Source organism: Haliaeetus leucocephalus, unplaced genomic scaffold (genome assembly GCF_000737465.1).
Source record: "Haliaeetus leucocephalus isolate CR32 unplaced genomic scaffold, Haliaeetus_leucocephalus-4.0 Scaffold752, whole genome shotgun sequence".
NCBI lineage: Eukaryota > Metazoa > Chordata > Aves > Accipitriformes > Accipitridae > Haliaeetus > Haliaeetus leucocephalus.
In genome coordinates, this window is record NW_010973188.1 from 2,971,529 (window position 1) to 2,983,658 (window position 12,130).

A 12,130-nucleotide genomic window follows, 5' to 3' on the forward strand; every position below is an offset into this window, starting at 1 on the left:
TTCAGAACCAAAACAAGTATTTCTTTTTTTGGTGAAATGAGAAATAAAAATCTAATTTTTGGACAATTGGACCCTATTTGGCTCACTTTTTGAAGTCTTATGTTAACCTTTTCCTTTTAATGTAGGGCTAGTCTAAAAGACACAGCAAAAATCTTTCATTTGGAAAATATCAAAAGGACCTGTTTTGGGATTTCCAAAGCAACCTTTTTCACTCTGGAGAAGGTCAAAGTGAAACATCTGTCATTCTCCTAATCTCTTTCTCTCCTTCCACTGAAAAATAGAGCTGATGGGAAGGTACAGTTCATCAAGAAAAGGAAATTCTCCCCCTTCTCTTCAGTATTTTCTGAAAACCAGGCCATCATACTGAAGAGCCTTATTTGCAGATTTAGTGGGAAACATGCCTAAACCAGGAAAGAAGAAAAATTCCATGGGAATCACCTTCCAAGTCAAACAGTCTCGTAGGTCTGTGTTTGAAATCTTCCCTCTGGAAGCCTAACTTCAGGCATTAACTAATTCAGATTCTGGTCTTATTAAAACAGCATGGGAAGGGAAAACCAGCTAGACAACTCCCTGTAACTATTGTAATGTAAATTAATTCTAGTACTGTAAACACCCAAGGCATTGACTCTTCTAACAGAAACACCAAAAAAAAGAACAAAAATGCCTACAATTAGTAAATAGCTTTTTTCTAAAAAAAAAGGTGATTTTATTGAGTTTTAATATACAGCTTTAATATGTTAGGGTAATCATACAAGATCTCTCTTGTCTTCAATTTACACATTACAATACAGACATGAGCTAAAAATCTTTTGTTTTAATGTACAAAAGGAATCCAATGTTGTCCACTAGCAGCTTTGAACTTGGCAAGAAAGGTTCTAAAGACTTTAAGTGCCATAACAACCATACAGAATACAAAATGAATATAAGGACTTTTCGCCAAGGTATATAAACATTTGAAAACAAATGGTGCCTGCTCCACAGGGCAGACAACTAGCAAATTAAAAAAAAGTCACTGACCAATGTTCCAGAGAAGGAGGAGCATTACCCTGTGTAACAGTTCTTATAAAATGGCCTAAGAATATCTGTATCATAGAATTTGTACTGATCAGAAAAAAGGTCTGAAAAGAAACAGTAGGCAAGGAACTGAACAATCAAAAAATGACATAGTAATATAAAATATTTCCATCACTATTTAAATGCCAAATTAATCAAGCAATAGTAAAAAAAACAAAACAAAACCCAAACCAAAAAACCAAAGCTCTTCTGTTTAAAATAACAGCACTGTTTTTTATTATTTTCAAAGATTTTTTTTTTTCTTATGAACCCACTATATACTTGATTGTTTCTTTCATACAGAGTAATGTGTCCATTTGGTCTGTCACTTCAGTGAAGCTGATATACAATAGCCCATCATGTCTCACCTTTGACACATTTTAATGCTTTTCTCCCCTTATGTTTGCTACTCTGGTACCTTCTCTTCTCAAGTTAAATACTTTTCTTCTTTTTCTTTATACAGTGCAGAGTATACGGGCTTAGGGTATGGAGATTTTCCTCTACTCCAGTTCACTGTCTAGTTCTGAGTTCAGTGGTGTGCAGTAGTTTGGCTTGTCTGAAGGTACGTACCCTGGGAGACACAAGCACTTGTACGAACCTTCTGTGTTAATGCATTTGGCATTCTTGCAGAGAGACATCCTGTTGTTCAGCTCATTGCACTCATTCACATCTGCAAAAAGGGGACATCAAAAGACATGTACTTAAGTCTGGTGTGTAGGTAAAACTAATTTATTTCGAGCATTGTCAGGAGTAGAACATGCTGTATGAATACACTGAGAACTTTATTTTCAGTTCAAATCAGGTGGAATCAGGCTGAAATTATCACAGGAAATCAATAGTGTATTAAACGGCCTTAAACTGTTAGATTACCAAGTCCAAGTTCAGCCTAAGCTGCAAAACAAAAATATAATAACAGGTTTTTATCTGATGACTGAAAAGTGGCTTGTAAGAAAGAAGTTCCAAGTTCTCACTATAATATCTGTATTGTAAAAACCCAAATACTTTAGGAGCTGTTGGTGTTGTCAACTAAATAGTTGTGAACAGCAAACTACCTGCCCTCAATATTGTGCAGCATTGGCCTGAAATACACAGGAGCTCTATCTTTTCTTGCTAAGGAGGCCAGCTTGTCATGAAGTCCTAAAGATTACAAGGCACACAGGCAGCTTATCATGATACAGCTGGGAGACCTCAGCTGCAGGTTACAAAGTGTAACGCTAAGCAAGGTTAGTACAGACCTTAAACTGAAATACACATGCACAGTCTCTACTAGGCTTCTACACTGAGGGGTATTGTTTTGCTTCATCTTCTCACTGACACTTGCCGTTCCCATGTTTTGTTGTTTTAACTGAAGACATAGTCGTTATATGTCCTGGTTAGTAGTTGTGCAGATTTACTTGTTTGAGTGAGAGGAATAGTTGAGTTTGTTGACTGTTCAAATCAGTGAAAATCAGGGGCAAAACCCCACCAAGTGGTTATCTGCATATTTAGGTGATTCAACTGCTCTAAAAATCTGATCCTAAAATTACTCTTCTACTCTGGATCCAGTTCCATCCTCTTAGCTCACTAAAGCCTTTGAAAAACATTTGTTCTGCATATTAGTGTTAAATTACTGATAGACGTTTAAGCTTCATTACTGTCCTGGTTTCAGCTGGGATAGAGTTAACTGTCTTCCTAGTAGCTGGTACAGTGCTATGTTTTGAGTTCAGTACGTGAAGAATGTTGATAACACTGATGTTTTCAGTTGTTGCTCAGTAGTGTTTAGACTATAGTCAAGGATTTTTCAGCTTCTCATGCCCAGCCAGGGCACCTGACCCAAACTGGCCAACAGGGTATTCCATACCATGTGACGTCCCATCTAGTTTAGGAACTGGGAAGTGGGGGGCAGGGATTCGCCACTCGGGGACTGGCTGGGTGTCGGTCGGTGGGTGGGGAGCAATTGCCCTGCGCATCATTTGTACATTCCAGTCCTTTTATTACTACTGTTGTCATTTTATTAGTGTTATCATTATCATTATTAGTCTCTTCTATTCTGTTCTATTAAATCGTTGTTATCTCAACCCAGGAGTTTTACTTCTTTTCCTGATTTTCTCCCCCATCCCACTGGATGGAGGGGGAGTGAGTGAGTGGCTGCGTGGTGCTTAGTTGCTGGCTGGGGTTAAACCACGACAATTACACAAATGTGCGTCTGCTCATTTCTAGGCTCTTAACTGAACACAGCTGTAATGACCAAGATGAACTGAGGAACACTGACATAGTTATTTCTGTAACAATATTTACTGGCCTTTACAGTAAAATAAAACGAAGCTGGCATCTGTAATACAATTCAGGTGATCATCTCTAACCCCTTTGTTCCAGCCCCTCCTTAGGTCAAGTAACTGAGTAAACTGACAGACTAACAGAAGAAGATGAAGTAATATGCTATCCTCACCAACACAAGTCATTTTGGCCATGTCCAGGTGATAACCATCAAAGCAGTCACAGGTGTAGCCTTCCTGGACTCTTACACATCGGCCATTTTCACATCCATTCAGAATACCACATTCCTCTGCTTGTAACTCCTCAAAGCTGTTCAGAAAACCTGGGTGGAGAAAGAATTGCAAACAAGTAAGTTATAGAGCTGTTGAATCAGTATACCCAAATGTATAGTGAGAGTCCGAAATTCTCTCAGAAGCGTACTGGAATGTGACTTGACTTTGCAGAAAATAGGTCAGCTTTAGCAGATCTGCACCATCTGGAGTTTTAAATGTACTAGAAAAGTGCTGTGATATGGTTCAAGATGAAAACTGAATAACTTTGTGAACTCTTAAGTTTTTAATTTGTGTTAAACATCTGTGATTTTTTTTGTAAAGAAAACTGCATAATTTGACAGTATATTTTTTAAAGGATAAATCAGTGTTTTCCAAATAGCACCTTTTATTTGAATTGCATGTACCAGCCTTTATGGAAACAAAGGTAAGAAATGGTAGTGCAGTTTGGGGTAAAAGTTTCTTAAAACAGTATTCTAGAAAAATAAGGTGTGTGTAGGGAGGAAGAGATGCATTCTAATTTATCTAGAAAAAAACATATTAAAAAAAAAATCAATTTTAACTGCCTTAAGGAAAGTAAGAAGAAATCAGAGACTGCTTTCCTGTTGTGGTTTTGGTTAACAACCCTTTGGCTGGTACTTCAGCGACTGGTGCCAGTACAAATACCTATAATCTACCAGTCGCTCCATGTCATAATTCTAGATGGTGAGTAGTCAAAGCTAAAGAGTTGTCTTTGTATTCAGTGGTTTGTACAGTGTCTTTTGTGCTCCCTGACTTAGGGCCTTTTTGACAGTTATGCTTTTATGTATAAGGAAGGATTTATACTTAAAAAAATTATTTGACATTTTTACATGTTCAGAGATTCTCTCTAGGACTGAATTGCTCCTGTTAGTCCTGCACAAGTTTTTTCACTAGCTTTCTATTCATGCAGCAGTGATGTAACAGGACTGCAGGTGGCAGCCCATCACATCAAAAGCACTTCTGAGGAAAAAGTTGAGAATATTTGAGAGTTGTAGGTTTACCAGCATAATGAATATATAGAGGGGAAATTGGAGCTGGAGTGGAATAGAGTAGGATACATCTCCCCATCTGCCCCATAACATATAAGTAATATAGCGACTCCACAAACAAACCATTGGTTTATCTAAAACCTGTTTACTGATTTATATTGTTGCAACAGTTGTGATATGTAGATTTGCAAAGCTACCTAGGAATGTGAATTTCTCCCTTTCCTTGTGCTTGTTCTCATGTCTTTTTATATTTACTCCATCCTGTCTTGGTTCTTGAGGCCCTCTTTCCTCTTAACCTGCTTTGCCTTTCCTACTCTGTCCTTTCTGTATCATCCTCCATTTAACTTCTGTACTGTCATTTCCACTGCCCCTCTTTTTGACTATGTATATTGTTTCTCTCCTGGATTTCCTCTAGCATGGTGGGATTCTTAGTAAGGATCATGCTGGTCAGTCATACACTGAATAAATTCTGGAGACACTGAACACATAATGTGACATAAGTACTTGCTGACATATGCCACATCTCAAGAAGATATATAATACATAGGATGTATACAAGTGTACATTAACTGGGAAACATTATAGTCTTTTCCACAAAGCTAGTAAATCACATCTCAGTGCAGTTGTACTGAGGATATTGAGCAAACTGTCATGATATATGGTAACAATGTAGTAAGAAACTTAATCAAGTTTCCTTATGTTCTCAAGTCCTCTAATAAAGCTTGCAGAGGGCTCATGAGGGTCCTTTAAAATTAAGATCTTTTCTAATTTAGAAAACAAACAGTGCCGGAAAGGGGAAAGGTGCCCCCCCAAACACATAGATATTTTTTAAATAAAGGCATCATTTATTTCACATACAGTATATATGTACACGCATATATATGTATTTTTTCTCCCCCTCTCTCTCTGATAAATACAGTATGTTGTAATTTTAACTAGCTGAAGCCAAAATATTTATCACTCACAGCAAGTTCTACTTCACAAAATATTCTTCTTCAAAACAGCTGGATGAGACCTGGGTTGTAATTCTAATAGGCATATTTAGTTCTGTAGAAGTTGATTGCACACAGGTGACAAATACTACATTGAAGTACATGGCCTTGCTATGGGATGGGAGGTATTGTTGTATTCCTCATACAGACTGCAGCAGGATTATGACCTTGAAGTCTTTGATGCCCTAAACATGTGGCAACTGTATCTGTTAGGGAATATGCCTCTCATCAGGACAGTCATACAGCTGTGTGCTTTGGGTTTCTTATGCATTTGCTTGCCATTGTATTTGATCCAGTGATAGGATGGCAGCAAGAGACATGAGCTCTTAAGCCTCTGTCCCTAAGACTGGACTCAGCTGTAGATTCAAAACTGTCCACTATTTTATCGTATTTATTCACCACTGCTTATAACTTGTGAAGTGCTTCTTTCCCACTCAGTACTTTATCAATCACATTGGTTACCCAGTCATTTTTCTGGGCTTTTCATTGTGTTTGGTAGTTAGCATCTGTGTGACATTTCAATTAGACATCAAGTACTGTTTAATTAAAATCACCTGGATATAAGGAAATAAGACATTTCACAATTCTGTGTAGAGCTAGAAAGTCATTTAAATGCTAAATAGTAATGAACTCATTAATCTGATTTATGTAGTTCTGTATAAATGCATAAAGTGCAATATGCGCAAGAAATGCATACCACCCTTCTAATAGTGTGCTGTAATCCTCCTACCCTGTTTTGACGTATTACCGTTACTTTAAAGATAACTCCTTGTACAGGAGAAGCACTTTGGGAAGGAAGGTAGTGGCAACTCGTAGGCCATGTGTAAAAAGCACAGGAAGTTACCAGTTCCTTCTGATATATCCATTTTTGTTCTCTAAAACTGATGAAATATGCTAGACCTGTACAGGGTGGCTGATTTTGAGGAAGATACTGAGATCTGTAAGCATTTGTCTCCCACAAGTCTTAACAGCGAGCTGGGCCAGACCCATAAAGAACCCTGATAGTCCTGAAGTAAAACTGAGATGCTATATGCAATCCCTCGCACCCTGCTTGGCAGGCTGTTCCATCTAGCCCGAAGGCTATATGCATGCATACTCTGATCATACTGTGCTGTACATTTTCTCTGTTGAGCGAGAATGACTTGCATGCTCTCCATTTCCCCCATATAAATTCTGCTGGAAAATCATGGAAAGCTGGCGTGAAGGGATTTTTTTTTTCTTTTAAACTAAATGCACTCCGAGGAAATCTGTCCCATGCTCCAAAGGAAAATTAATTTGTGAGAAGGAAAACTGGCAATCCTTTTGACCTTTAGCTGTGAATCTGTTGGTAAATACACATTTAGTACACTTGACACAAACTATTTCACTATATTAAAAATTAATATTGTACTCTGAGCCCAACTGGACTCTTATACAACACTGGCTCTTGAACCAGAACACCTGACTGAAAGCTAGTGTCATAGGAATAACTAAAACACAAATAGGCCACATTACTCAGAAGCAAACAGAAGAATGAAGCCAGCTACAGGGAAATAATCCAAGTTACAACCCTCATTTCAAGTATTTTACATAACAGAGAAACTTGCTTACGGTCTTCAACAAAATATGGATTAGTTTCTGGAGTGTAGTGCTCGTCAAAGTCAACCAAAGCATCTTGTCCATATGGCTGTCGAGATCCTGGAACAGGAATGTTGCACAGCTGGGCATAATCCTCTGAGGGGGGGAAAGAAAATAGGATATAAACCTAATAACACTTGTAACACAGGCTGCAGTACGTTAGTCCCAGTGAGCTGTGGTTCATATTAGCTGGAAATAAACATCTTCCTAGAAACACCATAAATCTGCAATTTCCACAAAGCATTCTCCTTCAAGAAGAATGTCATTAAACTGTTAATGAGCCAAATACAGACTATTAAGTCATAATAGGGATAACACAAGGGATAGATTTGAGTCAATAACTGTACAAAAAGTTATGGGTCAGGTTCTTCTGGCCTGCATGGGAAGCAAGAGCAGAGGGATGCTGTGTAATCCACTGCCAATGCACCCCTCTCCAGGGCTATCTATGGTTACACCCCTCATGCTGGTGGAACAAAGGCTATCCTAGACCATCACGGCTGGTAGCAGAAGCCACCCCAAAGGAAGCAAACTGGAACAAGTAGGGCCATGTTTCTGGCACTGTCAGCCAACCTGCAGAAATCACAGAATGAAAAATCCTTCTAAAATAGCCCACACTCATCTGCAAACTGCATCTTCAAACCACAGGCTTAAGTATGAGTGCTGTTCAAAGCCTCTTTGGCTGTGAACCTCAAAGGGCAAGGGGAAATGCACAGGAGAAAAAGTTATACTCTGATTTTCGGCCTCTCTCCAACAGGCTCCAACTACACAAGTTGAAGCAGACCAAAGCAACTCTTCATTTTGAGTGTCAGAGTCCATGTCTAAAATGCTGATGCAGAGTTTGATTTTTTTATTTGATTTATTGTGTCACCTCTGTTTCCATTACCATTTGCTAAAATATATACAAGACAGTTTATTTGAAAATAGAAATGTTGTTAAAATACAGCAATCCAGGTGCTCCTTTACTGTTGCTACAGACTGTTTAGCATCTGTTTCTGTGAAGATTGCCTGGTGTTCTGAGAATCAGGCACAGTAAGGACGGGAAAGAAAACCACCAAAAGAGAGAGAGGAAAAAAAGCCTTAAGAAAATACAAGATCCAAGAATTGCAGATGGTTACAGAGCCAGAAACCTCATGCTGTGTAGAACTGTCCCAGACAGCAAATAGTTGGATAAATCCAGACTGCCTCTAGACAGTGCAGAGCACAGCCCCACTTGCTGCCCAGCATTGTATTTTTATTTTCACAGGTAGTGTCTCCTCCACCTGGAATGGCTTTATTTTGTACGGAAAACAAAAAAGTGTTCAAAAGTCTGTTTGAATTCTGTGGTCAACAACTTGGCTCTTTGAGAGCTAAGACTGTACAGTACAGGCAAAGCTTTTCTGTGCACATCCAGAACTGTCATGGGTGCCAGTTCGAGTCTGCAGAATGAACTCCCCAGAGAACTTATAAGTCATTGTAAATCTCACCACCTTCTGCTTCAAGTGCAAGGTGATTTCCTCTGATGTGCATCCTCCAGAATATATTTATATACAGTAATTATATTCAAACAACCCTCTCCTCTCCCAGATTAAAACTACACTGCCCAAGAGAGACATCCCATGGCACATGAAACCAAGCCAGCATGAGAAAATAAACAGCATATAGCAAATGTTACTTAAATCCCTTAATGCACAGCTTCCCAGTGAGATACTATGATAATGAGCATAGTTTTAAGAGCTATCATAGGACCAGAAACACCCTATTCTTCCTTCCCCCATCTAACCCCAGATGACATCTACATATGGGGACAGCCAGGTTATCATCTCAGACTGACTCCTTCATTGTTTTGTGTTGAGCTACTCATTATGCCCAAGGGCTTTGATACATACACAGAGAAAAGCTGTTGCAGCAGTGTAAAAGCACTTTCTCACAGATGCACGCAAATTTCTTGGCAAAGGAAATCTATGCTCTACTGGAAAATACTAATTCATCTGGCCTGTGTGGAAGAAACCACCATGCAAAAACAGTCAGTGAACAGCAACAGGACAAGGCAAGCATGTCTGAGGGATCACCACTCCTTCCACATGAATGTGATCTGATGGAAAGGATTGGACAGAACCTGGACATTGGCTTCTCAGATTACTCAGTGCCAATTTTGCACTTAGTGATACTGGTAGTAGAAACAATGTTTTTCTTCTGAAGGAAGCAGTTGGAACATGTGAAAATCCATAGGGCTGAAGCTCTCATGTACATGAAAGTTGGGTAGTTTGAATATTGTGCAAGACTATTTGACATTGCACGTTTGCCAACACAAAGTTGTTTATTATCTAAAGAAGAATAAAGAAATGTTGACAATAGAAACTTGTTTCCTGCCATACTTGTCCTTCGCCAGTCAAGTTCTGATGTCTGCATTTTTAGGTCTCATTATAAGTAAATTAGTGGCTACAAAATGATGAAGAGCTGGTTTAGGGCATACTGTAAACTTGGTATTTGTTACAAGGAGTTGTAACTACATCGAGGTCTTCTACAAGACTATACATACAATGGTAATAATCTCTTAACCTCTTGAAGTCTGTTATGCTTAACCATTTGTTAATACACTCTAATATTTTAATAATTTATACATTATTTGTATATAGCGCTTCAATACAAAAGCTGACAGAGCATTTAAATAGTCCTAAGTCACTTTAGAATGTATACACCTATCCTCCTTATATATATATATAATTCCTTATATATATATAATTGTTTTGATACACACTGTGACAATTTGGAATTACCTATAATACTCTCTTAATACTCTATGTTCTATTTTGTTGTACGAGTAGTGTAGACTTTATCTCTTGTCTTTTGTAATGTGTTGATTCAGTTGCTAGGTGCTCAGGAGATAAACCCAAGGAGAGCAACAGCAACCCACCTAAGAAACCAACAGTAGAAACTCAGGACCAATAACAATGGCAAGTTTTCTATGCCACCTTGCTGAGCTTGTCTTTTTTTTCCAGGGAAGAAAAGGGTGGGCAGAGAGGAGAGTACAAAGACTGAAAGGTATTTGGGGGCCACATTCTGGAAAGATCATGAGAACCGGCATTTTGAAATAAGGTAAACTAGAGACCTGGATGCCTGAGAAAAATGAACCCATTGGAGTCCCACTCTGGAGGATAGAACAAGTTACAGCAGGACAGATGTGTATGTGCAATTTGTGTTTTTTTAAACTTTTCCCCTTGCTATGCTATGTTCCTACAGTTCAAATTAAAACCAGTATATTTTGGGTCACTGTGCTGTATGCTGGTCACAGTTTTCCGGGGAAGGGAACTGAATGAACAAAGTGCTGTAAGATTTGTGGGTAAAAGCATGACTGGTGCAGAGAAGGTTGCAGCAAGTGAGAGAACAGCATGATATTGCCCTAGGGAGATGACAGTAGGAGACTTAGATTGAGAAGGTGGTAAGGGGGCAGAGAGCAAGGGAAAATGTGTAACTACCCCTGAATGACAAAACATTTTAGTTGTCACAGAAATTAAAGCTCACTTTCAAAATAACCTTTCATGTAAAGTAAAAAATAAAGATAAAAATCATTTTATGTAATTCACCATCAACGATAAAACCTTTTTCTATATGGATTTATTTTCTCTGCTTGCTTACTTCCTGGCTGTGATCAGCGACAATACAACTGCAGTTCAAGAGGAAAAAAAGATTTGTGTTTTTAATATAGTCTACATTGCTCCATGTGTTTCTAAGTTTTTCTCGTAACTTGCAAATGAAGCATTGAGACAGCTTGTTGTATAACTTAGGGTAGCTATTGTAAAAGGAAGCTGATGTATGCTTCCAAAAATGTAAAGGACATTTTTTAAGTCAGATGTGTGCATATAAAACAAGTGTGTTAGGGGATTACAGCTAGATGCACATGCGTACTGGCACAGACGTTAGCTGTAATTGGTGATGAAAGCTAGGCTGACAGAGACAACGCAACATAAATTGGATGGACTGACTGGCTTTTAGATGCTTGTTAGCACAAGTGCAGCTGTGCAAATGTGCATCTAATTTGCATGTACAGTTGCTGTACCTGCGCAAGCCTGTGTGGACCTTATTTGTATCTAGAGGCCTAAAAATCCCAAATTCTCTAGTCAGAAAAATTATTCCATATTTCATGTATTTAAAGCAAAACATTATATATAAAAGCGCTTTTCCTGACATAACCATGAAACAACTGCACCACAGCCAATCCTAGCTCCTGCCCATAAACTAAGCTTTATTTCTGTTCCAGCTTCTCAGAATTGTCACCATCTCACACATAAAAAAGGAGCCAAAGCTATCAACACCAAGGCAGTTCCTTCAAATTATTTAAGAATGCAACAGTTTCACCATGGAAGAAATCACTTGAGAGAAGGACAAAGCCAAGAAAGCATTTATTACATGTAATATATGTCCCTTCCCAACCAGAGGTTCTAGACATCAGTCTGAGTTGGTTAAGTTTATGCACTCTCAGGAGATTGCATCATCTGTGAACCAAAGCTGAAGATATTTCTGCTCTACATTTAGATTGTGCTATTTGACAATTTAGATAATTTCATTGACATCTTCCATGAACGAATACTGAGGTTTGTGGTGGACAGCATTCACATATATTCTACAACTCTTGGTGCTAAAGAAAAAGGGTACTAGTCTTAAAGGATTTTTTTCAGGAGTTAAGAAGGATATTCATATCCTCACATGGGGATACTCTAAATTAAGTCGCTGAGGAGAAGCTCAGCTGTAGTAAGAGTCAGGTTGTTTCTGCCACAACTTCACAAATGGCTTTCTGACTCCTTGCTGACCTCCATGTACACTTTGAATGTGAGGTTCCATGAGGAAAACCCTTCCAAGGCTATTCTGCATGTCTCTTCTAAACTTCAGAAAAAGCACTGAAAATCTTCATCAACAGAAATGAAAGCAGCCAAAAATCTGCACAACTGAGCGTAAG

The 12,130-nt window shown here is 38.5% G+C and overlaps 1 protein-coding gene across 2 annotated transcripts in view; it reads right to left on the bottom strand.

Annotated features, from left to right (window-relative positions):
• Positions 1-683: 683 nt before the first annotated feature.
• The window catches only part of LTBP1 (latent transforming growth factor beta binding protein 1), a 204,793-nt gene continuing 193,346 nt past the window's right edge, over positions 684-12,130 (bottom strand). For both annotated transcript variants that reach the window (XM_010581212.1, XM_010581211.1), the window contains 3 exons: positions 7,171-7,293; positions 3,482-3,631; positions 684-1,723 (listed from right to left, as the gene is read on the bottom strand). In XM_010581212.1, the coding sequence (XP_010579514.1) occupies positions 1,554-1,723; positions 3,482-3,631; positions 7,171-7,293 (443 nt within the window). In that variant the 3' untranslated portion in view covers positions 684-1,553. The remainder of the gene's footprint in view (positions 1,724-3,481; positions 3,632-7,170; positions 7,294-12,130) is intronic.